This window comes from Nematostella vectensis, chromosome 3 (genome assembly GCF_932526225.1).
Source record: "Nematostella vectensis chromosome 3, jaNemVect1.1, whole genome shotgun sequence".
Classification (NCBI taxonomy): Eukaryota; Metazoa; Cnidaria; class Anthozoa; order Actiniaria; family Edwardsiidae; genus Nematostella; species Nematostella vectensis.
The window spans coordinates 10,579,247-10,605,770 of record NC_064036.1 but is presented as its reverse complement, the minus strand read 5'-3'; the positions used below and the strand labels follow the sequence as shown (position 1 = coordinate 10,605,770).

The window sequence follows — 26,524 nt, the reverse complement described above, 5'->3', positions numbered from 1 at the left end:
CTATAAAAAATGAGCCGCGCGCGTATTTTGTTATCTATATCAACTTAGATACACACAGTGTTATGTGAATCTTCCTATCTCTACGTCTAGAAATTTCAAAGATCCTCGTCACAATATTCTCAACAGGGAAGCGGGGGAATTTAACTTGAGGTTAGTTTTTCCATTGTTTTTCTTTTTTGTGTTATAAAGAATACAGTATATATGAATGGAAAGCCTAGAAATTAATCCTTGATTAAGCACCTGCCCGAGAAAACAATTAACACAAGATTGACAGTTGCTTGTGTAAAACACTCATACGTACACAATCGCGAAAATTCATAGTTTGCACAAACCGATACCGTTAGTTGCAAAATGAAACCAGTGTATACACAAGCATAGCTGACATTTATTTGACATTTGTTTGATAGACTAGACAGCCATTGAGTCCGTTCTGCGCGTGTAGCGACACGCGAAGCGAGGCGTCATACTAAGACAGTGCAGGTAGCGCTGAGAAAAACCCATACATTATACGGTAGAAAAACAAAGACAACTCGAGGGAAAGAGAAGGGCAGGGCGCGTACTCGAAAACCAGAATAGCTCTGGTCAAACACGCGCTGATTTTGCGCGCCAGTTGGCTTCCTCATCTAGAGGGAAAGAATAAGAGGCGTACCAACACATGCTCGAGCCGACTACAATCAATAATTAACAGCAACAAAACCAGCAACGTGAATCAAGGGTGGATGAAAAGCATTATAGCTCACTTTGGGTTTTACTCGAACGAGAAAAATACTCGTCCCGTTTCACACGTTGTGTTAGCGCGGTGGGGGAATAAACGAGAGAAAATACGCCAAATACTGATAACTTGGTGAACCTGTCGCCTTGTTAATATATGAGTAGTTAACAGACACAAGGCCTATATATGTGTGTAAAACATACGCATGAGTTCGTTTTGTCTTTATTAGGTTGATGAACGGGGAGATAGCGCGGGGATTTTGCGACTTGGAGCCATCCTGCCGCCACTAGTCAGCTGGCCACTCTGTGCAGACATTCTGACAGCAGAGCTTGCTTCAAGGAGCGCGAATAATCAAAATCTGTCAGGGATTTCCGTTGTCTTCATAAATAGTGGCTCAATGAGCGAACAATAGGCCCCGGAACAAACCACACTAGCGCGTAAGTCGCTGGCATTATCATTACAGCCCTGGCGTAGCACGGCGTAGGTGTTATAGGCACCACTGAAATACCAAGAACCCTCTTTTCGTGCGGCGATCAGTTTAAACAAATCGTTCGACAATTTATTTAGATTGCGGATCTTGCCGGAAGTGCGTTGAGATGGAGCCCTGATACAAGCTTCCGCTGACCGTACATACAAGCTGAGCCCGAGTGCAAAGTAATCCAAAGTCATATTGGGATGCGGTGGAAATGGCCGGGTTCTGGCTCACTGCTGATTTGCTGAGTTTTCTCTGGATATTTTTGAGTGTTAGAGTGTCCCAAGGCGAAAGAGGTTAGTGGTTTATTCGCCTCGCGAATATTTTGACGTGACTGTAATTGTACAAGGAAGTTTTTAATGCGACCCGCGTTCTTTGGGCCACACACTAGCCGTTTATAGCGCCATACTCTTTGAGCTTGTTAAAGGATCTAAGTGAAAAGTTCCGTCAACGACCATATAAATTTTTACCGGAAGGCTCAAAAGTTTGACCACTGAGGCAAATCAATGTGAACCAAGTGTGTTCGAGACTGAGTATCTTCTTGCCTTCGCTACCGGTCTCCTAATTTTTCGTGATAAGTCTACTAAACTTCAAGTGCAACTACTGTCTCTTGGGATGTCGTTTATCTAAGAGCTGTGTTTTAAGGTGAACTGCCGTGGCTTAATTTGATTCTGGCGGGTGTTAAGATTCACTGTGGTATGACTTGCGTGAATTTATTCACACACGCTCGTTGAATCTTGAATCGGTTTGATATTCTCAACGTACACAATGCATAATATCTTAGCGCTTGCAAAATGAGAACGACTGTATTGACATAGGATCACTTTATTTAATTTCCATTCTCGCGTCAAAGGTAATATTCCATATCAGATGAAATATGTGGAATATTGCAGACTTTGGAGGGTTTCTCGTGTCACATCGTGGTTTCTTGATTATTGTCCTGTCAAGCGGCTCATCGGGGTGCGAAATTTTAGGTTTCGATAGATTTAGCAATTATCATTGTCCCCCCCTAATTTACACCCGTGAAAATGAAGCGAAAGCCTTGTGAATAGAATAGCGAGCTCTCTGGATACCATCTCGAGTGGATGATGGGACTATGTATTGTCCCGAGCCGGCCTGTGGTTAGAGCTATGCTGATGGGAATTCTGAAGCAGTTAGCAATATTAAGTGCGTCCTATCTCGCAACCGGCCGTGCGACTCTGTGCGTCTCTTTATACAAAGCGATCAGCCCTACGCACTTACATATCTCCCACTTTAAACTATGACTCGAATTCTGTTTCCTCTGCACAAATGCACAAATTGGATCTAGAATATGAGCTTTCCTTTCTGTTCAATTAGTTGCGTATTTTATGTCCTCAAATCTGACAACCTTTCAAAAATTATCACGGAAAAAATTCAAGCGGAAAAAGAAAATTCGAAACGATTTTTTTTTCGGTTGAGCTTATTAGAAGCGTGTAATTAAACCCAGATTCCTGTGTTTAATAAAATGATATTACTTACACGGAACTAGGCTTATATTGCCAATAAATACCCGGGCCAACAACATAAATTACATGGAATAAAATAATAAATACAATAAAGTTCAGCCTCTCGTAGAATGCCCATCCTCGCATTGTGTTCTATTGCATTCCTAAGATTTAATGATTTCGAAAGTGCTCGGCTAATAGATAAAACTCCAAGAATAGGATAAAGCCTACTTTATCCACCGCGCAAACTTAACTCTCAGAGACTTCGGCGATGTTGGGTTTCGAGGTTTAGATCAATCTAAAGCCTGCAGAAAGCGCTTTATTGGACGTGATTTAAAACGACTAAAAAATCTCTGCAAAGCGCGACACTATTATAAAACCCCCTTTTCAATAAATAACGATGATATGACCATGACTCGCTGCGCGTTTTTTTTTCTTGATAAATTATGTTCGTAAATACGGAGGTCTGCCTTGAAGGAGGAATGGGGCGGTCTACGAAAACCAACACACTGCTAAGCTAGGTTTACCAAAAAAAGCTTATTGGCACAGCCAAACCACTGTCAAAAAATTAATGAAATAAGGGAGAATCATGAATTTTTTCTCTTAATTGCGAATAGCTATTTAACCCAAATGGTCGCTATTCTGGAGACTTATTCACATGTAATATCTCAAGCGAAGTAAATGGGAGGAAATAGCTTTTATTCATACACTACTAAAGTGATCAATATCAACAAACAGTTTGTTGTACGATGAAAAAGTGCTTTTGTTTTTTACACGATTTTCTCCTTTATACAAAATAGCTGGGTAACTAGATGTTTTTTATGTCTTCCTGACTAGTCGGAAGAAGGAAAGTCACCGTAATCTATGGCTCTAGGCATGCCATAAGTAAATAGATATATATCGGAAGAGAATCGTGTATTGAATATTGACTCTTTGAAACGCGCCACGATAGCCTTTACGCCATTAGATAAATACGCCAGAGTGCTTTCTCTCATGTTTTACAAATCCCTGCTATGCAGTATTTGCATATGTTTTTGTACACTTATTAAGATTCTTTCGGGTTGCCGTAATCCGCTTTCCTTTGTGCTGCCTGTTTTGGCTACTTGGCTGAAAATACGACGAATTACCTCACACAAAACACAACAAGTGAGCCCATTCTTCAATACAAATGCCATTCTTTTACCAATAGATAACCCGTCGTGACCCGTCCTCGCTTATCAAAGGACTAGCTCCTCTAGCGACAGTATCTACTATCGCAATAAAATTCATTTTCCGATAATCCCAAAAGCCAAGCTATCCACATATTTCAGAGATGCATCAGTAACGTGAATTCTGCCTCGACGTGTTTTTATTCATTGTATCCAATTACCTGTGAGGAATGAATATTATGTCAGTTTTAAACTCCCTAGGATTCCATCTCAGCTCACGTTTTTCTCTTTCGTACAGCTGAATTTTCACTTTTGTGGTTTCCTTATGCAAATTAAACTGAATTGTTTTTTTCTAGTTTTTTCCATCTACGGAACGATAACACAGCTAAGCTTTCCGTTGTATACCTAAAAAATTGGAAAACAACATGTAAAATATTCATAAGATCGACATTCGGAGGAATTTAGTTTCCCTCGAGTTTTTTTCGGGCGGGTTAATAGCCTAAGCGATTTTATGTTTACGCTAGCGACTAAATGAGTTGAGTGGTAGAGTAATTGAAGATACGACCAAACTCTAATGTGCCCTCTTTTCTCTAATTGGAGCCATTTGCAAATCTGTCACAGGAAACAAAACAACAGCACTATATACCCTAGTTTCACCCAATTCGACGTCGTCGCCTTTTCGACAGTAGAGTGACGACAGATTTGTACAAAAAATAGTCACGTTTCATTAACCCTATTTATAAACTCAGCCGGCCAAATGATGTTTGATAAACACGTTCGCATGCCGACAAGAACCGAGACAGTATTAATGGATCAAAAGACGCAACTTTTACAAGTTATTCCCAAATATTCGCGATTCATAATTAAACGTCCCTTACCACATATCACACTTTGGTTTATTTGTTTAAAAGAAAATATGTTATCTGTTTGGGTCGATCTTAATCAGAAAATGACTCAAAGAGTCTACAGGGTTATGCTGAATTGCTTTTTAAGTTTCATATCGAGTTTCTTATGATAATGAAATTCCACATGCTACTATCAGCAGAATGTTCACCTGTGAAGAATATACCTGTGTCTAACCTTTGGGGTATTGCGGCGCGCTCATTTCACGCTATGACTGAATGCATACAGCACTTAAGATATTGTATATCGCTGAGCTGTGTTCGTGTTGTAAGTCTTGTTTTTCATGCTTGCGCCGTATCCAGGCGCATTTTAGCAATAGACTAATGAATCTCCCGCGTGGACGTGTTGTAAACAAACGATAAGGTCAAATGTCCACAACAGTTAACTGTCCGCTTTTACCGCATTGTATGGACATATCATTTTATGTTGTAGCTGACCTCTTGCAGATAAATTTTTATCCCCATATGCTCAATACTGTTTCGCATTTATCCAAATTAAAAAAGGATTTTTGTACAACTTAATGGAATAGCTAGAGAGGGGGATTTTAATCGAGATAGATTTTTGGATAAGTTATTATCGCACAGAGATTTTCAACATTTTTAATTCGATTACGCCAAGAAAGTATGCCCAACGCGTATTAATGTTCGTGCGTGCTTCTTTAAGCGACTAAAAACATCTCTTGTAAAATGCCTGTTATGATAAAAGCCAAATGTGCCAATTATGCATTTTATCTTGCGTTCCCGAAAATGGCGATAACAAAGAGCGCGCTTCCTTTGGGGTCATCACGGAATTCTCGCCACTATTTCCACGCGCACTTCCTTCGCTATCTCACAATTCTTGCCGTGCCTGACTCCCTCTCTTTCTGTTTCCATAGTAACGTTACTAGAGCTGCCTGACAAGACCAGGTCCGCGTGGAAATGGGACTGGAGCAAGTTCTCGAACAAAGACGTAAGTGTTGTTTCTTTACCCATAATCGGCGTTTAGCAGTACTTATATCATTAGAGCGGGATTACTTGCCGCAAACCCCCCACAGAGATTGCGGTCGGACGACCACGTGGCGAGGAGACCGCCGTGTTTACTCTCTCCTCCTGTGAAGACTTGGATTTCAGCGAGGAGACGTCGGCCGTTACTTAGGGCAGTTTTTACAGTTTTTACATTTTAAATCACGCAAATCATTTAGTCAACGTGTTGAAGCCTGGCGAATCGAAACAAGTTTTTCATTGTCAATAAAAATAGCATATTGTAATAGAAGGCTGAATGAAGGTTTTGGTTTGAGAATTTTTAGGTTTTACAAGTCTGTCAGCTACAGGAACTTGAAAAAGTGGAGTCGCGAACTTCGGTGCTGTTAGCTAAGGACTTTATGTTGACCCATAAGCATTCACCGAAATCAACCCAAAGATAAAATCTCTGTTTTTGTTGTGACTCTCTAAAACCACCAGGTCAAATAAGATGATCGTAAGAAGTTTTACTTGTGTTTACGCGCCTGAATGCTATGCTTTATTATAGAATTGTTGTCAATGCGCACTGTCAGTGACGTGCCATTAACTCGCCGATGAATCATCGATGATGACTCGATACTTATAATAAAACATAACTACTCGTCGTGCGTGGAAGAATGCGGTTTTTGAGTAGAACACCCATTTATCAACCCACCCCTTTCCTTAATTATTTGAGTATTTCTATTAGACTGTTTTGATGAATACAAGCCGCGCGCATGAGTTACAATAAGTATTTATCGCATGGCTATCTTCAGGCTTGACCAGCCCGTCTTGTCTGATATCTCAAGGCTCTTCCCTCCTCTCTACATGGCGGAATTCACCAGACCCTTCCTTGATAAGAGTACTCACGTACTTCCGGTCATGCGCAAAACGGCCACAGGTTCCACAGGCCCCGATGACTTTGCCCCGGATATTGACAGCACAACAGATTAAGAGCTTAAATACTTAAGATAGAGATATGTAGCGATATGCTCGCGGTTTCCGTCCATTTGAGTCATCATCGCGAAGCTGTGTCATTTTGACAAAGTATTTCCGTAATGTGTTTGCTCAATTAATTTCTGTAACTATAAGCCGTGCTTTTGGGGAATTAGTCATCCATTTTACGTCGCTTAAGCAGTTTTAGAAAGTCATGAACATATTTCCTTAAGTGGAAGTACACCTTTACCAGACGGATCTACAAACCCTCGTCACCACGCTGAGGTGTGGGGTTGATGGAATTAATCACGGGAAAATAGAAAATTTTATTTGATAGTCGCGAAAATTTATTCTTTTGCAAAATGGCCACCTTTCTTACTGTTGTTTGAAGAACAACAGCGCTAATAATGATTATGACGACGATGGTGATGTTTTTATGATGATATGATGATTACTATGGTAATGGTGATGTTGATGTTGGTGCCTTGTGGTGTTAGTGATAATGATGATGGTGATGATAAGTATTACCATTATTGTGCTAGTGTGGAAGGTGATGATGATGATGATGATGATGATGATGATGATACTTTTTAACATCATAGGTATGGACCGCCTTCACCTACCCGTCCGGACCACTGACCGAAATCCAACAAATCGCTTGTGACGTAAACCCCAGTGGTCCTCCCAACGCTTGGCTTCGAAGCGATGATATGTCTGTTGAACATGCGCAGAGACTGGAAGTTAACGTGACCTTCACGGCGCGTAACTGCACGGCGATCGGCAGCCCGGAGCACTGTCACTACAACTTCGATATTTACATCATGGAGTCTCAAGACAAGCCCGAGATCTCGCCCAATCCTTACCTCGACTCTGAGCTATTCAAACGGATTGGAACCCTGAAGCCGACAGTTGTGAAATACGATAAAAATGACCCAGGCGATAATCGCAATTCGGTGTCTGTAGTCCTGGCAAACACGACACAGTACGTGTACTTTGCGCTACATTATACTGGAGGTTGTATCGGCGTCAAGGACTTTATAGTCAGCTACAATCAATGTCCCAAAATGGCCCTTTCATCAAGCCTTGTGGAACTCCCGCGTACGGTCTCACCTGCAAAGGGCTCGCAAAAGGTCAAGGGAAATTGTGTTGCTCATTCGCAGCCGCTGACCGATGAGAGCGAGTTGTATGGTTACTGTCAGTCGAATGGAGAGTGGAGTCCCGCTATGTACACATCGCGGCATCGATGCATGTGTCACGCTGGCTATCAGGACACCGTGTCTGCTTGTACCGGTGAGTATCAAAGATCTGAGTGCGCACCTCGCACATGCGTGCGCGGGCCATTTATTCGTCCTCTTGTGTATCTAATGCGTTTCTTTGCGTCATCGTGTTTGTCTTACGCTGTCTTATGCGTTCACTTGCGCGCCCGTTTAAAAGACTTTAATATGCTTTTTATGCGCCCTCTTGTACTTCTCATCGCATTTATTGTCCATCAAGCCTCTATATGTGTCCGTCTTATGCGATCTAAATACATCTCCCTAGTATTACTACCCTGATGACATGTTCTCGCGTTATTCCACAGCCTGCCCGCGCGGAACGTACAAACCGTCTGCTGGTAATGCCACGTGTGTGGCCTGTCCGAGAAACAGCGCCCCTGAGGCGGACCGGACAAGCTGCAGATGCACCTCGGGTTATTTTCGGGCGGCCAACGAAAAAATCACTGCCGACTGCACAGGTATGCACGGGGCGTTGTTCTTTTAATGAAGTGAACGATGACAAAACAATATAATTATACTTGAGTATGTCACGTCGGCTTTATAAAGATGGATTCGGTCTTAAATTACCACGTTGTTTCTCGTGATCAACAAAAGTGCGTCTTTTTGAGTGGACAATCTCCCCCCTTAGAATCCTCTCACCAAAAAGCTCTATATATCAACATTTCTCGATCAACACCACCTCTGGTTAACGCATGCATCCTGTTTATTTCTTTTAGCCCCACCATCCGCCCCTCAGCACCTAACGACTACCTATGTCAACGCCACCGAGGTGACTATGAGCTGGTATTCACCCGTGAGTTCTGGTGGTCGCTCAGACGTCTCTTACTTGCCAAAGTGTAACGTCTGCAACAATAACGGCACGATCTGCACCAGGGACTGCGCGCCGGCCAGGATCTACATACGGGACATTAATATCAACGTCACCATGGCAACTATCAAGTTCCTGTCTGCGTACACGTATTACCGGTTTAAGGTGCTGGCGGTGAATGGAGTGAGCCATGAAGCGGAGAAGGATGACATCAAACCAGAGTTCGCAGAGCTGACAGTCAGGACTAAGGATTCGAGTAAGTATGTCCTGATCACTTACTAAGACTGGCCTTTTTGATCACGGGCCTTCCCTAGTAAGTCTGCTTCTCAAACACAAGGCTCGTTTAAACAGGCGATATAATTAACATGGAGGTAGAATTGTGGGTTTTAGCTCCCAAGCATTGTTGCTAACATATCAGTTGAAGGATGAGCTACCTTGGGGCGTGTCTAGGGAAAACACAGGGTGGGATCAGGATCAGTAATTCAGCGACCACGGATCATTCGAATCGGCATCGGTTATGGTAATAGGTCACTAGATCCATCTAGAAACTTTTTCTATCCAAATACACACATAAAATTAACATCCCAAGGGGTCAACCGAAGTCGAACTCATCTCGTCACAAAAGCAAGGTGGGATCCGGACTCCTAGCACTCACCTTTTGGACACGCGCCTACCGGACCCCTAGCACTCACCTTTTGGACACGCGCCTACCGGACCCCTAGCACTCACCTTTTGGACACGCGCCTACCGGACCCCTAGCACTCACCTTTTGGACACGCGCCTACCGGACCCCTAGCACTCACCTTTTGGACACGCGCCTACCGGACCCCTAGCACTCACCTTTTGGACACGCGCCTACCGGACCCCTAGCACTCACCTTTTGGACACGCGCCTATACATGCTTCTTAACCAAAATCTTTTCAATTGCAATAGCGTCCTAAAATGCTTATCGATGCTTTCTCATACTGGGTATTAGGCTAGGACGATGGCGACTGACAGACATTCTCTAACTATTTTAGCGATTTTAATCAAAAGGTTGACAAATCGTATAATTATATTAAAGTATAATATCTTTTTTTTATTCTTTTCCACTTAGTCCCTGGTCGTCCAGTGATTACAGACCTAAGGCGTGACCACGCCCAAGTGTTCCTATCGTGGAAACTATTAGAAAGCAATGGCGTCATCACGCACTTCGAGGTCATCTACTACCCCGTAAACGAGCCCTCAAAAAAGCGCACCGTCAATACCACTCTCACTAACATCACGGTCGAGGGACTGCGGGAAGGAACGGAATACATCTTTGAGGTAAGGAGAATGACTTGCGTATATGCCATTATCAGTTAAAGAGAGGAAAGAATGGATTTTGTCTTTTATTTTTTTCGGTGCCCAACTTAGCGATAGCTAAGCAAAGCCGGAGAACCAAATCCCTGTACTTATCAATTAAACATCAGCATACCCGTGGTGTGATCGGATGAAGGTCCAGACCAGAACCTGGCACTCTACACTGGGAGCTGTAAATCCCTTGTTTTCTCTCCCTTGTCGTCCGATTTCACTTTTTCCATCTGTATTCGGTAAAAGATGTACAATCTTCAGTATTTACACATCAACTTACACTTGTAAACTGCAGTCAGAATCTAGAAAAAGTCATACACACGTGAATTGCTTACAGTAGTTTTTTTCATCGCACTTTATCCAGCTGCAGGGAACCCTGGCCTGTGGTTCCGTGAGTCGTGATTGTACATAGAATCTGCACCTATATATGCGCGTTATACTGAAGCAACACTTACTTTGATTTAACTTTATCGAAGTCGTGCTATATCAATTTTTTTTCATATTGGCTAGAAGGTCGGGCTGTTACTGACGGGTATTTTTGTCTGTGTATATAGGTCAGAGCTGGCTCACGTCTCGGCCTGGGTCCGCCCGCCGTAAAGAAGAAGATTCTCATAACCAAAGAAGGTAACAAATAAGGAAACGGCTTTTGAAATCCTGCCGTTTCACGTGTTGATTATGTGTTCTATTTTAGAACTGTTCACGTGGGAGGTGATCGCGGGTATCGCGGGCGCAGGTGGTGTCTTGTTTATCTTCATGGTGATCATCATTATTATCTGCATCCATCACAAGAGGTAACTCGCGCGTCTCAACTTAGCCCAAGAAACAAGTTTGCTTTCTTGGTACGCTTAAGAGTGTTGAACGTGTTGTTGTTTTTATATCACCAGCAGAAGAGATCGATGTAAACACCTTCCAGAGAGTCAGCACATTCTCGAGTTGGGTAGGTACAGAATAGGGGGTCTAGAAGGGGGTGCCCCATGTGCCCCACCCTTCACCCTCTGGTCAGGCCCCCATTTATGGCACACAGGCACTCGATGCGGGTAGTTGTTAGCAAGAAATCTCGGAAATACGCTACGAACACCACTTGAGCTGGCTTTTGAGGCGTTTCACTCGCCCAAACTTGCCTCCTTTTCGTCGTCCGCGCTCCTCAGAAATGTCCCAATTCCCATTCCCGAATGACAAACTTTCTGTTTGCGGTTACCGACAGTGCTAATCTAGGAATAGAGAGAAGCCTTTAAATTTACTTTAAACCTTTTAAGCCTTTTTGTTATTATAACCTTTGTCAGCGCATTCCTTTGCTAGGAAACGAATTATAGTTGGTCTACTTACAAAGGGATTTCACAATTCCCTACAATACTTTCCACGTGGAAGGAATATTGTTACAATGTTTTTTTTTTGTTCTAGGGCAAGACATGTTGCCTAGCAACGGACAAAAGATGTACATTGATCCCAGTAACTATGGGGACCCAATGGAAGCGCTGATGAGTATCGCTGACGAGATCGACCGAGACAAGATCAAGTTGGACCGCATGATCGGCGGAGGTGGGTACCGTCAGTTTCAGGGACTTTCTAGCCGGATTAGTTGTTGCACGACCTCGGCGAATCCAAAATCCTTGTCTCGTTTGGGAATAGCGCGCTGTGTGTAAAGTCTACATGGTTTTATTGAAACTATTTTGGAATTTCTCGCCAAGCACTTAAGTGTTTTTCTCGATCGCCCCGTCGTAGCCGTCGCCAGTGTCGCATCTTAAATTCCCTAATAAGAGAGAGTAGGAGGGGAGGTGGAGGAGGGCGCTCATTTTTTTTAAGAGGAGGTCGGTTTTGCAGGAGAATTTGCAGAGGTGTACGAAGGACGTATGAAAAGTGAGAGTGGCTTAGACAAAGTCGCTGTGAAAATCCTCAAAGTAAGTAATTCTTATCAGTATTATCTGTCTTTTTTGTTTCTACATATCACGAAAAGTTGCGCAGAGCTATCACTATTTAGTATCACTATTTAGTGGACGACAAACAGCCACTAGGCCACTATAGCCACTAGGTATGGTATCAATACATGTTTTCCGTTTTGAAAAGTGGCGCGAGGCCACAGATTTATACAAACCTTAATCTCTTCATTTTAAAACATATAAACATCTTTTGTCCATAAGGCATAGAAAATTCGAAACTGGACTATTCCGGGTAAAAGTGCGAACTCATTCCTTTCCTCATTTTCCTTGCCAGGCCGGCTCGTCGCGTAAGACGCGCGATGACTTCCTTTTGGAGGCTTCCGTCATGGGGCAGTTTAAGCACACCAATGTGATCGCGCTCAAGGGCGTGGTCACCAGGAGTCGGCCCATGATGATCGTCACTGAGTTCATGGAGAACGGCTCGCTTGATCACTTTCTCAAGGTGAATTAGGATGCAACATAGAGAGAAATGTATCGAGAGAAACAAAACAGAGGAGGTTTCATTACCTTTATAGTGAATAAGGAATGCTCTCCCTGCGTGTGTTCCCCCTAAAATCGACATATATGCGCGCCCCATTACTTAGGATGTAAGATTTCAGGGTTACAGTTTCTGCCTCTTTTGCTATCACTTAGGGGGCTAAAATTGCTTTTGACCACACCCATTTTTCCACATCCATGTTTTTCTCTACTATTTAAGGTAGATGCAAGGGAGGGTACTCTTTGTCGATACCATAGTCCTAGCATTTATGTGAAGGGGTATTTTATCCTTCTCAGAGGTTCTAGAAAGGTTTTGTGGAGGTATTAGCCTTGTTGGCATTTTCTGACGCGTGCTCTCGTGTCTATACAGAGTAACGATGGCCGACTGACGGTGTTCCAGCTGCTCGGCATGGCACGCGGAGTAGCGGCGGGAATGGATTACTTGTCCAGCATTAACTTTATTCACAGAGTAAGGCCCAAGTCTACTTAATAACTGGTAGCTTTTATGCACACTTCTTCTTAAGGCCCGTAGCTTGCTTAATGCGCGATGGTTTGTCTTCTAATCAAGCTTCATAATTCTACGGCTATATGTCCTAAGTAGCGTGTATTTTAGTGCCCTCCTCTAACCGATGTGCTTTCTCAAACCTCACTTTATTACCTGTTTATTAACTCTGTTTCGCTTTCCCTTGGTAGGATCTGGCTGCACGTAATATCCTAGTGTCCGAGAACATGACCACTAAGGTGTCTGACTTTGGTCTGTCACGTGAGTTGGACGACCTGTCCGATAACCCAGACTCTGAGTACCAGACCCAGGTAATTTTAGCTTGTTCCATTACCATGCTAGTAGTGCCAGATTGTGTGCTCCAACAAATTGAACAAAGGCAAAAAAAAGTAGTAATGACCTCGTCTATTTTTACGGAACTTTTGGGAATGGGAAATCGCAAAGCCACCCCTTTACCAAATGAAAAATCTCGTTCCATTCCCAATGCGCATGCCTATAACCCAGCATCTCCTAGAGACTGCTGTATAGAACTGCCTCGAGACAAGGCTCTTCTTCAACCTCTCCCCTGATTCTTCCATAGGGAGGCAAGATACCTGTGCGATGGACTGCACCGGAAGCGATCAAGTACCGGAAGTTCAGCTCGGCAAGTGACGTTTGGAGCTATGGAATATTGCTATGGGAGATTATGTCGTTCAGTGAAAGACCGTACTGGGGTTGGGACAACTTCCAGGTGAGGACCAACGGTCGCAGTCCGAGTAATGGTGGACAGGATGGTATAGCTAGAAAAAAAATTCAGACAAGCTGCAGAACAACTAGGTGGTCTGAGTAGGCGTGTCAGGAATCATCGAACTAAATCAACACAAGGTTGGAATGGTTGGAAACGACTCTGTTTTCACAGAGGCGTAAAACACACCCTTTCAACCTTGTGTTGATTTAGAAGAAAGCACTAATCACAATTCACAGATAAAAATAGGAAGGGAGTATAATGCTCTCAGCATTTCCTCTGAGCTTCTTGCATCCCTTCTTATGCCGTGTGATTGATTCGCAGGTGATGGAGCGCGTGGAAGGTGGATATCGACTGCCTTCTCCCATGGTATGTTTACAAAAAGCAAACCAACCATGACCGTCATTTTGCACTCCCTCATAATACCACACAAAGCATCCATTTCCATCGGCTTATTCTTACGAGCAGTTGAGAAAATGTAGGGTGTTTCCTTTGGTGCTACGTTTGGCTATTCTAGCGACGAATGTCATATTTTGCTTGATTTAGGTAGAGCCCTTGTTACACAGGGTTCCCCCTTCCGCTCCGCATTGTTCCATTATTTGAGACTTGCTAAATTAACGTAATCTGACGATTTTCAGAATTGTCCCAAAATAGTCCACAACTTAATGCTGGATTGTTGGCACAAGGACAAGTGCAAAAGGCCAAAGTTCGTGGACATCGTCCAACGCATTGAGGATCTGATCCGCTCACCCGAGAAGCTCAATGACGGGTTTATTCATGCCTACTCATTCAGGTAAGAAACCTCACCCGAGAAGCTCAACGACTGCTTGAGTAACCGTTAAGGTGTGAGTTGAGATGCCCGTGACATGAACCACATTCGTAGCAGGCGCGTATACAGGGGGGGGGTGCGCAGGGTGCGCGTGCACCCCCCCTTGGCGGACAAAAGTGGGTCATTTCTTATTAAGGAATCTTCAAATACTATGATTTTGCCATATGATACCTATGACTGCGCACCCTCTCTCGGCCAATCCTGGGAACGCGCCTGAGTAGCATAATGCGCCTTCTATGCCTTCGACTCGTCAACGTTTGACAATTGCATCCAAGCTTCTCACATTCATCTAGTATGTCTCTTTTTCTTTCAGTAAAAACGACACGCCCAATTTCGACGAGGTAGTGTCTATAGAGGAGTGGCTAGAGAGTATCAACATGGGGCGGTACGTGAACACTTTTAGTAACCAGGGCTACATGAACCTTGACCAAGTGCGAAGGCTCGAGGAAGACGACCTGTCGAGGCTCGGAATCAAGCTAATCGGGCACAGGAATAAGATTAGTAAGAGCATCAAGGCGATGAACAAACACTTTGAGGCAACGGCCGGCGACAGGAACTCGTAGGAAGCAGCATAGCTACGGGTGGAGAAAAGTGAGCGGGTACCCTGTGTTAACCGCGGTGGTGCGTTAGAGGATGCCGTTACCCTGCGTGACTCGCGCGATTCACGATCCTTTTCCCGCCTCAGCGTGAGCATCACATGACCATCGAGGGATTTCCATTGCTGGCAATCTCGCGTTGTCCGCTGGTGGCAAAAGCGGGCTCAGTAATGTTTCCCGACTCAACTTGAGACATCACGTGACCTTCTCGACATGACCACTGATTGGGATGGTGGGCTAAGTGTTTGGAGGTGTCAATAGCAACAGACGAGAGGACTAGCGAAACAAAGTGAAGTTTTGCTCTTCCATAGGAAAGGATAGAAATACCCCCAGAGGCACAAGAATTTATATCCTTTGGTGGAGGTGATGAGGGATGGAAGTAGGATGTTTACTGTATTGAGAGGATTTCAAAAACAAGGGTTACGGTTTCGTCTTAATCAGGTTTAAGACACGGTCGCGCCTCGTGGAACATTCAGACTTACGCTGAGCTACTTTAACTTAAAGATGCCATAGACCTGATAATAAAGGTTTAGACTGATGGAAGATGATGTAACTGACTTGTTAATGGAGGTCTAAAAGGCTGACATCAAGATGTCATTGACATGTTATTATTAATGGGAAGATGGCAAACGTCACTCATAATCTACCGGTTGCCCAACCTCGAGTGTGACACAAAATACGCAAGTCAAGCTGTAATGGCAATTAGCTCAAAGGAGATGATGGAAATTTCCATGAACATATTTGAGCAAAATATTGATTGTTTAGAAAACTCTACGCAATCTAATTCTAAAGACAATTTGGAAAGTTCAGTTGGATAGTTTTGTAAATAAGCTAGGTGGAGGGGTAGGTGGTATAGTGATGTGAGGAACCAAAGCATGCACGGTTCTATGGTTGATAGAAATAGGATTTAGGAACTACTTGAATTGGAGGACTAATAGAGTGGAGTATAGGAAATGACTTGAGTGATATTAATGAAATGCGATAAATATGTTTGGCATAAACACAACCAAAGAGATGTCGTGGGTAATGTGACGACGCAACTCAACTCACTGAGAATTCACGGAGTTTATGCAAAAAGAATCTGATGGAATTTCTCCGTCTAGAATTGTAGTCCTGTACCCACTGTGATCACCAAGGCAAGTTTGTACAAAATATTTGACTCTGGAATTGAATAGAAAATTATTTTATTAGGAATTAAAGTTTGAATAGTTTGTAAGATATCTTTTCAGAAAATATAGATTCTAGATAGATAGGAGAGTAATAAAATTGAAATATGAATAATGTTTGGTGTAAAATGCTTTTATTTTTTCGATAAAGCTCGATAAATGTCTAAATGCCCACGTGGGCGGCAAATGTGCAACCGAAATGATGCAAATAAAGATTCTGTTTGTATAACAAAGCAACTTGTTTACATTGTTTGAAATCGTCTCCACGAGAAAACGCGCCCAATATTCTCTTTCACTGACCTTCACCCTCCCCCCGCTATCTCTTGTTTGTCCGACTGTCAGCATGACCGAGGGGCTCTGGTAACGAGTATGCCCTAGGCAATTCAAACGTCGAGGGGAACTCGGACGAGTGCATTGAAGTGAGGCGCTTGAGTAGACACATGTTTTGTATAATAGGGATCAGATGAACTTCTACCTTTGGAGCCTCGTCTCCATAAACTCGTCCCAGTCCTCTCTCGACTTATAAAACCTACGCTTATCTGTAGAAAGTGACGCATTGGCTTTGGGATAGTGTCTTTCCTGCTTATTGATATGAATATAAGGAGTGGGAAATCTCTCTGGCCTGGCAAAAGTCTAGGCCAGAGGGTAGAGAGGAGCAACCCGACTCAAAGAGGCTGGATGTCTTAATTTGCTAAGTGGGTGACCTCAGGTGAACTGACGACAATGACTGGTCGATGTAATTCATTATATCTTAGTCCCCAGGGAGTTGATTACCAATGCTAATGAGGTTTGCATAGTATTCCAGGCCAAGTCTTGCGTGTAAAAGCCTGGCTAAACTAGGCGACATGTCAATATATCCTAAATGTTTCCTAGTTTAGCCACCACCAAAAACATGTAGTGCGCGACAAATTTTGTAGAGCGCGACACGAAAATGTTTTTCAACTATCCGAGAAACATTTCTTTGTGGCTTCTACAAGATTTGGCGCGCGCTACAATGTCTCTCTGGGTGGCTAAAATAAGAGACATGTCGCACGCTACAATGTCTCTCTGGGTGGCTAAAATAAGAGACATGCCGCACGCTACAATGTCTCTCTGGGTGGCTAAAATAAGAGACATGCCGCACGCTACAATGTCTCTCTGGGTGGCTAAAATAAGAGACATGTCGCGCGCTACAATGTCTCTCTGGGTGGCTAAAATAAGAGACATGTCGCACGCTACATGTCTCCTAGTTTAACCAGGCCCTAACTAGCAATAGGACGGCCCCAGGTGGACCAGGGAAGAACTAAAGCACGATTGTGAAAATCTTTGTCATATTTTTTACAATTGTCATCCCTCTCTTGGGCCCCTCCCTAGAAATCCTGGATCCGCTACTGAATAACATAAAACAGCCTTCACGTACTCATTTTTTATTTTTTCAACATGCATCTTTGAATAACAAAAAATCGTAGCTACTTTTTACAAATGATATAAACACAATTTTTTTATCATTCATTTACAATCATTCGAATGATTTTCTATAGTATCAATTCTCACGTCTTGTATTGGTAACTATATACTATGATTTATTATTAACTATACTATGATTTATTTTTTTATTACCGAATATTTTTTTCTTCTCATCTTGTTATTCTCCTTCGATTCAAAACTACCGACGGTGATATCTCTTTTACCTTCGAGACTGAGACAATAACGCATTTGGGGGACCCTCTGGCTAGTCTTGCTTTAAAATGGCGCGATTGGAAGCATTAAGTCCAGGACAATGAAAACAGTTCAAGGCTTTTAACTGACGTAAGCTGTAATGAAATTTTTTCGCTTGGAATTCATGAGCGTGATTTCGCAGATTCCTCAAAATTGCATAACGGCTCGCACAAAGCTCGTTCGAACTGTTTCGCTCGCGCCCCACACGACGGTTTTTTCCTCTTCGTTTAATCCTTAACTCTCAACCCGCTAAAACACACACATTTGTTTGGTTGATTTTGTTGGTTTGGCGCTTTTAACAACTTGAACACATTTAGCTAACTCAAAACGTGAAACTCGATTCATTTAAGATGTTTTGAGCATTTAACTTAACAAACTTGACCTTCACATGTCCGTTGTTAAATTATAGAAAGGGCTGGAATTTACAGCAGGCAATACCGCATAAAATAGCGTTTAAAAAAAGACACTAATTGCGTCTACAATTGCCCAGTGAATCTAAGCCCATACGAAAACTGGACTATTATTAAAATAGTTTGTGGCAAAAGCAATGTAGTGTATCCTCTTGTACGTGAAGAAGGATGCGTCGGCTGAGTACGGAGCCAAGACTTCCTGGTATTTTACAAACTTTCCTTCCTGGAACTTAAATATGAGCGCATTGCGATAGGCCGACTGCGTCACGACAATATAGGTGTCATCTCCTATAGTGAAAGGACGCGACGCGGACGCTCCTAGCGTGTCTAACTCATCGAATAGCTCGAGCTTTTGCGTCTCCTTGTTGAACTTATATATCGGGGACTTGGTGTTGAAGAGGTTGGCTCCAAAATTGCGCTGTCGTTTGGCTAGAAACAGTAGAAAGGTGTCGTTCCCCATGTGCATGGTCTCGGCCGAGCTGATGTAGCCACCGATAGGCAGCTGTTGATGCATCATAAACCTATCCCCAGTCCACCGGAATGCCAGCGACTTCTTGTAATAGCCCCACACTGCGCATACAAGGAAAGTATTGCGCTCGACTGTAAACGCGCTGCATTCTGGGATGTAGTCTCTGCCGACTGCCAGGCGTTGGATGAGCCTGAACTTTGTCTGAGTCCATTTGTAGATTTCCAGGAGTTTAAAGCCTGTGACCGCGAGGAACTTGGCCGAGTCAATTTCAAAGAAAAGGGTGGAAAGCGCATGCGCTTTGCCGTCTTTCAGCTCCTGGATTGGCTGGAAGATTTGGGACTCCTGGTCATATTTAGAGACCACAACCACAGACGATGTCCTGTGCATGGTGATTGCGTATGGTATGGCCAGGTAATGGTCCCCGTCTATATTAAAGCTCCTGTAGAGGGGCAAAGGGGGGAATATCAATAAGACATGGTGATTGCTTATGACCAGGTATAGTCCGCGTCTATACTAAATTTCCTGGAAGGGTCAAAGGGGGGAATATCAATAGGACATGGTAATTGATTATAGCCGCGTAATGGTCCCGGTCTATACTAAATTTCCTGGAAGGGTCAAAGGGGGGAATATCAATAAGACATGGTAATTGCTTATGGCTAGGTTATGGTTTCTGTTTATACTGAATTTCCTGGAGGGGGTCAAGGGGGGGGGGGGGGGGGGATATCAATAGGACATGGTAATTGCTTACGGCAAGGTAATGGTCCCTGTCTATACTAAATTTCCTGGAAGGGTCAAAGGGGGGAATATCAATAAGACATGGTGTTTGCTTATGGCCAGGTTATGGTCCCCGCCTATACTAAATTTCCTGGAAGGGTCAAAGGGGGGAATATCAATAAGACATGGGAATTGCTTATGGCCAGGTTATGGTCCCGCCTATACTAAATTTCCTGGAAGGGTCAAAGGGGGGAATATCAATAAGACATGGGAATTGCTTATGGCCAGGTTATGGTCCCCGTCTATACTAAATTTCCTGGAAGGGTCAAAGGGGGGAATATTAATAGGACATGGTGATTGCCCGTTTATACCGAATTAAAAAAACAAGCCTTAATAGTAAATCCGTCCCCATGTCTTTTAATTACGCGGTTATAACTAATACCAGGTCACTCAGGCGCGACATTGCGTACTTGTATGGACAGAACCATGTCATATATTGATTTCAGGAAAGAATTCCACGTATTTACCTCCGCCAATGCTCTGACCCGCCCCTGCCTTTTATCCCGAGGGGGTAGGGGTACTCTCTATATCCATCGGACGGGGATCATAGTCGTATCTTTAAGGGTGTAAATTTGGAGCCTTGAGTATCTTTTAGGGGTGAAAATAAGAATGATTTTTTTTTACCTCCGTATCTTTTAGGGTGCTATTATAGCCATCGCTCATCTAACTTGTAGCTCATGAAACAACGTTAAAACGTTTCAATCGGTGTTTTTAGATCACTAACCAGCGAAAAAATCACACATCCCACGGTATCTTTTAGGGGGTAAATTCATGCCTAACCACGCCTACTTTAGTATCTTTAAGGGATGTTTTCAAAAAATCCCGACGATGATCCCCGTCCATTTGATACCGGTGTACCCCCCGGACCTTTTATATCGGGACTTGTTAGAGTTAGCTCTAGTTCTTGTACCTGACATGGGATGGTAGAAAGTACTTGGTCCGAATGGTTTGATGTAGTTTAAAGTTTTGATCCTCTAGTCTGAAGATGTACGAATTGGTGCTTGCTTGTCTAGAAGTGCCGCGATATCTACTATAAGCCAAGAACAGGTTGCCATCAATGGTGAAGTGAGACACGGTAGACGCGCCATGACGAGTCGCGACGGTAGCGTACGGATCAAATACACCTAGAGATAGAAAGGGAGAACTCATGTGAGATGCGCCATGACGAGTCGCGACGGTAGCGTACGTACGGATCAAATACACCTAGGGATAGAAAGGGTGGATTCATTCATGAAACTTATATATTCCGTATTTGGAAAAACTGCATAAATCTTGTTATTTTTAAGGTAACCGTCCGCAGGTGCTTCGTAAACTTTATGACTTGTAATCAAGAGAAAAACAGTGACGGTGACCATCTTTAGTCAATGGAGAAAGTTTTGGAAAAGAATCTAAGATTTCTCGATACCAGACCCCCAAAACGACAATGTTTTCTTCATATGGGGGAAGTGGGTAAAAACAAAAAAAATTCTACATGAAAAACCTGGAATAAAAATGCATGCCGCCAACACCAGACAGAAAAAAATGTATACACCAATTAAAAAATTCATGCACGTCTTGGAGACAAGAAAAAAAAGTAAAATAAAAATAAAGTAAAAATAAAGAAAAAAAAAAAGCATCGGCGGAGGATCGAACTCCTCGATAAAGAAGACCATCCATCCAGAAATGCTCTGAATCATCGTATGTTAGCTAAAGCTTTACGGCTAGGCTGGAGATTTCGGCAAGAACACCGCTATCTAGCGAACTGTGTAACACACAGGCACCGAGGCACCAGCGCAATTAATAGGGAGGCAATAACCAGGTTCCTAGCCGTGTCTTATACGGTTTCGCCACGCACAGCTCGCTGAGATGTACAGTGAAAAATATTGAGGTCTTTCGGGGTGCCTTGGGCCTCTGGGGAGTACCTCTCCCCAAGCTATCGTTTTATCGCCATGGTAATGTAATTTCCATACACGTGTGTATGACTTCATTTGTCCGCAAGGCAACAAAAATCAACGAGTGATAGATAGCTAAAGCTAGTGCAATTTGGCAAAAGGCGAATGGCAAAAAGTACTTCTACTAAGACCAAAAGCTGCCTTTCTGCATTTCTTGACAGAAAAGGTTGGAATCGCATGATTATCCATATTTTCTTGCATTCAACGATGTTTCGTAAAAAAAACTGTGATTTGGGAATGGCCTTACGTGTTGTAGCCAGTACTTAAAGGGGTGATTGCGAGAAAAAAAATTGTTGGTCGAGGAGGATGGAGCACTCAGGGGGAGGGGATGCGTAAATTGCATTTAGTCGTAGCTTATGCACCTGAAACCTCATAGCAAACACAACTATAGCGACACCAGTAGAGTCAGGTCCCTGGCGGTCTTACCGGGTTTCTTATGACGTCACATTTCTCTCTTAACCACCACAGGAAACCCGATCAGACCACCGGGGACCAGGCTGCAGTGTGACCGCACCATAGCTCACCTTTTACGCAAGGACAAAGTCTGTACATGACCTTGTTTTTACCATAGCTACAATCAATTCTGAACGGGACTCCCTTGAAGCCTACGCAGAAGTCCTTGGCGTCACAGCCACTGCGCAGAAACACCGGGTTGTCGCGGAAGATGTAGTTATCCGTCCAAGATTCGGACTCGTCGCATTTGACGTCGAGGTCGTGGAATATTTGAATGTTCGACTTAATTTGGAAGCCATGCCCGGTGATGGTACACATCAACCCCTTGTCCTTACACACCGAGTCACATGACTGCGCGGTCTGCGGGGCCACAGCATACTCAACGGCTGTAATATGAGGTGAACGAGTTGAGCTGGGGGTAGGAGGTAGGTTATGCCACCGAGGGACGGGGTAGGTTATGCCATCGTGGGACGGGGTAGGTTATGCCATCGAGGGAAGGGGTAGGTTATGCCATCGAGGAAAGGGGTAGGTTATGCCATCGAGGGACGGGGTAGGTTATGCCATCGAGGGACGGGGTAGGTTATGCCATCGAGGGACGGGGTAGGTTATGCCATCGAGGGACGGGGTAGGTTATGCCATCGAGGGACGGGGTAGGTTATGTCATCGAGGGAAGGGGTAGGTTATGTCATCGAGGGAAGGGGTAGGTTATGCCATCGAGGGAAGGGGTAGGTTATGCCATTGAGGGACGGGGTAGGTTATGCCATCGAGGGACGGGGTAGGTTATGCCATCGAGGGACGGGGTAGGTTATGCCATCGAGGGACGGGGTAGGTTATGCCATCGAGGGACGGGGTAGGTTATGCCATCGAGGGACGGGGTAGGTTATGCCATCGAGGGAAGGTGTAGGTTATGTCATCGAGGGAAGGGGTAGGTTATGCCATCGAGGGACGGGGTAGGTTATGTCATCGAGGGAAGGGGTAGGTTATGCTATCGAGGGACGGGGTAGGTTATGCCATCGAGGGACGGGGTAGGTTATGTCATCGAGGGAAGGGGTAGGTTATGCCATCGAGGGAAGGGGTAGGTTATGCCATCGAGGGAAGGGGTAGGTTATGCCATCGAGGGACGGGGTAGTTTATGCCATCGAGGGACGGGGTAGGTTATGCCATCGAGGGAAGGGGTAGGTTATGTCATCGAGGGACGGGGTAGGTTATGCCATCGAGGGACGGGGTAGGTTATGCCATCGAGGGACGGGGTAGGTTATGCCATCGAGGGACGGGGTAGGTTATGTCATCGAGGGAAGGGGTAGGTTATGCCATCGAGGGACGGGGTAGGTTATGCCATCGAGGGACGGGGTAGGTTATGCCATCGAGGGACGGGGTAGGTTATGCCATCGAGGGACGGGGTAGGTTATGCCATCGAGGGACGGGGTAGGTTATGCCATCGAGGGAAGGGGTAGGTTATGTCATCGAGGGAAGGGGTAGGTTATGCTATCGAGGGACGGGGTAGGTTATGCCATCGAGGGAAGGAGTAGGTTATGTCATTGAGGTAAGGAGTAGGTTATGTCATCGAGGGACGGGGTAGGTTATGCCATCGAGGGAAGGGGTAGGTTATGCCATCGAGGGACGGGGTAGGTTATGCCATCGTGGGACGGGGTAGGTTATGCCATCGAGGGACGGGGTAGGTTATGCCATCGAGGGAAGGAGTAGGTTATGTCATCGAGGGACGGGGTAGGTTATGCCATCGAGGGACGGGGTAGGTTATGCTATCGAGGGACGGGGTAGGTTATGCCATCGAGGGACGGGGTAGGTTATGTCATCGAGGAACGGGGTAGATTATGTCATCGAGGGAATGGGTAGGTTATGTCATCGAGGGTAGGGGTAGGTTATGCCATCGAGGTAAGGAGTAGGTTATGCCATCGAGGGACGGGGTAGGTTATGCGATCAAGGGAAGGAGTAGGTTATGCCATCGAGGGAAGGAGTAGGTTATGCCATGAGGGAGATTGTCACATGATTGCGTGGTGCCACTGCCTACTCATCGTCTGTCATGTGAGTTAAGCTGTTTGGAGGGTTGGAGGTGGGTTTTGCCATCAAAGTCATTATCAGAATGATGTGAGGCATATGGGGCTTGTAGTTAGATTGATAAATGGTATTGTGAAAGGGAGTAAACTGTGATAAGATGCGTTTTTATGGTAAAAAACGTGGATACTATCGCAAATCTTTATCGAAGTCTGAGTAAACATTTTACGCGTTTTCATGTCATTGATTTAAGAAAAAGGGCGAAATCAAATTCATTTTAGCTTGTCCCATAATTACCTGTTGAAAATTGAATTGTCGCCATAGCTACGAAAACAATCGCCCACAGTGACAACATCATGTCAGCAGTAGATCACGTGCGAGCTGAAAGGAGGCAAAATAGATTTTATGAACAGTGAGTGAGCCTCGCTTCGGCTCAAATACGCGCGGGATTATTTTATTTTATTTATTTATTTTAATCCAGGAGCGAGGGGACCCCATAGAAATCACAGGGATGATCCTTAGAAATGGAATTGTTTCAATTGTGAAGCTTTTAAAATTCCTTATATGGTTAATCGTACTATCATATTTTGAAACTTGGAATTTTTTCCTTCTACACCAAAAAAAGTGGATAATCACCAGTTCTCCCAAATCACTAAGAGAAACAGTTTTTAAGCTCTTTCATCGTCTACCATATTTGTTTATCATTCAGGAAGATTAGAAACGAGTTACACATTTGGACACAGGAATCTCGGTACTTTCCAAAGTGCGTCACCAATTTATTGATAGCAATAGCCTGGTAAGCTCTAACCAATGATTAATTAGTGACTAAAATTAACCCACCACTAAAGGTGTTGTTAAATTGCTCACTACCATGTTCAGCACTGAGATGTTTCACAAAAGCAAACTCGAAATCTTATCCCCCAAAATAAAAAAAACAGCTTCGTGTGCTGATTGAAAAAAGTCATTCAGTGTCAACATTCACGGGGTATAGTACATAGTTAAAAGACATCTTAAAAATTCTTATTATATATTGATTTTATACCTGGTTTGCATGGTGTGAATTAAATAGTATGAGTGGGATGAGGTCACAAAACTGTAACATAACGAAAAAATGGTGTGTTCGCAAAGGACTCTGAAGCTCCATACATCCGAAGAATGGTGGGAGAAGGGTGGGGGCGGGTCAAAAAGTTAACAGAAGGCGCACTTGATTCAAACCTTAATAGTCAAGTGTTTCAATTGCTACTCTGCTAAAACGAACCACTCGTCCTTTCGAGCAAGGTCGCACAAGATGCCGGTCCAGACATTCGCGATGTTCTTGGTGGGAATCCGTGGTTTTAGACATAGAGTCCCATTGAGCGCAATCTGTAAGCGGCAGCGCTAAAGGGATTAAAACTAAAAACGGCGGATACCATGACGGATATGCTGAGAGGGAGAATGACTGGCGTTCCAGTGCATTCTCAGGTTACTTGTGTGCACTGTATTCAGAGAGTAGCGAGTCGAGCAAAAGCGCGCTAGGAATTTCAAGCGTGTTCGCGTGCCTGTATAAATAAACCTACTCTTTAAAACAATAACAATATAATGATCGGGCGATACGATAATAGTTTACCTACGGAAGCAATACGATCCCAGACAAAGGCTCCTATTTCATGAGTATTGCATTGAGTATTTCCTAAGCGAATGCTCTTTTCATTTGAGCATTACAATCAATCTCTTAACGTATTGGGGCGCGGGTATTATTACAAATCTCGAAACGAGCACTTAGTTACTTAATAAAAATCACGGACGACCGGCACACGCCATCGCTCTTGAAGCAACATATTAGCGCTAGAATAAATGGTTCCAGATTGTGCGGTCTTGATTAGTGCGTACTTTTCTCTACACTCCCTAGCTTGGTGTGGCTACTCACCTTGATTTTAAGAAGCCTAAAGGAGTCGGCTCGCAGCCAAGAACTCAAGTTTATCTTTTGCTATCTAAGGTGTTGATCGTTTGGGGTCGGCTAGGACCTGGTTACTCCCCAGCATTGGCAGGAATCGGTTGATAAACTCGTCTTTACTAGCGATAATATCGCTAGCGGGAGTGGAGGAGTGTGGATGCTATCTAGACCCGGTCTACAACTACAGATATTAGGGTTCTATCACTCGACGACCAATTCACATGCGATCCGCCACAATTCGCCACAGACAACAGCAATTGTTAACATGAGTCCGCGGTGTCGGCTCAACACTCAGCGGCCTTTATTGTCTTTAACATCCAACATTAAAGAGGCAGGCCCCGGTAATTTGTGAAAATCCCGAAAGCGAAATTTTGCAAAAGAGACCATTTAGTAACCTAGTTGGTTTATTTTAGATAATTTACTGTGTGATGTTTTTAATTTTAAGGCAGGTCGGCTCACCCTAATGTGGAATATATGCCAGTGAAGTGGCCATCTTTGCTTGATGAGAGTTTACACAACTTGACCCTGATCTCAACATGTGCTGAATGCCTGTCTGAGGGGGTTGACCCTCATGTTCGCCCCAA

At 43.9% G+C, this 26,524-nt stretch overlaps 2 protein-coding genes across 3 annotated transcripts; one reads left to right on the top strand and one right to left on the bottom strand.

Annotated features, from left to right (window-relative positions):
- Positions 1–43: 43 nt before the first annotated feature.
- On the top strand, positions 44–16,492 carry LOC116614000 (ephrin type-B receptor 1-B). Of its 2 annotated transcripts, XM_048725163.1 has the most exons (19): positions 44–150; positions 942–1,480; positions 5,576–5,649; positions 7,217–7,904; positions 8,194–8,346; positions 8,605–8,952; positions 9,793–10,001; positions 10,583–10,652; positions 10,720–10,819; positions 10,913–10,965; positions 11,430–11,567; positions 11,850–11,926; positions 12,240–12,407; positions 12,813–12,911; positions 13,136–13,255; positions 13,525–13,674; positions 13,993–14,037; positions 14,307–14,461; positions 14,811–16,492. In XM_048725163.1, exons 2-19 carry the CDS (start codon positions 1,399–1,401, stop codon positions 15,058–15,060), a joined length of 2,979 nt encoding a protein of 992 aa, XP_048581120.1. In that variant the 5' UTR covers positions 44–150; positions 942–1,398; the 3' UTR covers positions 15,061–16,492. The 2 variants fall into 2 exon arrangements, with proteins under 2 accessions (XP_048581120.1, XP_048581123.1); XM_048725166.1 differs by lacking the exon at positions 44–150 and having other exon boundaries at positions 482–1,480; positions 10,916–10,965.
- Positions 16,493–17,649: 1,157 nt separating this feature from the next.
- LOC5506185 lies at positions 17,650–26,215 on the bottom strand. The gene is made up of 5 exons (XM_048725501.1): positions 25,914–26,215; positions 24,305–24,388; positions 22,066–22,380; positions 20,521–20,734; positions 17,650–19,275 (listed from the first exon to the last, which is right to left on the bottom strand). Exons 2-5 carry the CDS (start codon positions 24,363–24,365, stop codon positions 18,453–18,455), a joined length of 1,413 nt encoding a protein of 470 aa, XP_048581458.1. The 5' UTR covers positions 24,366–24,388; positions 25,914–26,215; the 3' UTR covers positions 17,650–18,452.
- Between the last annotated feature and the right edge of the window lie 309 nt (positions 26,216–26,524).

What these genes read in the sequence shown, in the direction of transcription:
- LOC116614000 (XM_048725163.1), top strand. Translation starts at nt 1,399, where the DNA reads ATGGCCGGGTTCTGGCTCACTGCTGATTTGCTGAGTTTTCTCTGGATA. An exon ending in TCGCTGTGAAAATCCTCAAA is followed by an intron (nt 11,927 to 12,239) that starts GTAAGTAATTCT and finishes TTTCCTTGCCAG; the next exon opens with GCCGGCTCGTCGCGTAAGAC. An exon ending in ATCGACTGCCTTCTCCCATG is followed by an intron (nt 14,038 to 14,306) that starts GTATGTTTACAA and finishes GACGATTTTCAG; the next exon opens with AATTGTCCCAAAATAGTCCA.
- LOC5506185 (XM_048725501.1), bottom strand. Translation starts at nt 24,365, where the DNA reads ATGATGTTGTCACTGTGGGCGATTGTTTTCGTAGCTATGGCGACAATT. An exon ending in GACAATTCAATTTTCAACAG is followed by an intron (nt 22,381 to 24,304) that starts GTAATTATGGGA and finishes CTCATATTACAG; the next exon opens with CCGTTGAGTATGCTGTGGCC. An exon ending in TTTCTACCATCCCATGTCAG is followed by an intron (nt 19,276 to 20,520) that starts GTACAAGAACTA and finishes GCCCCTCTACAG; the next exon opens with GAGCTTTAATATAGACGGGG.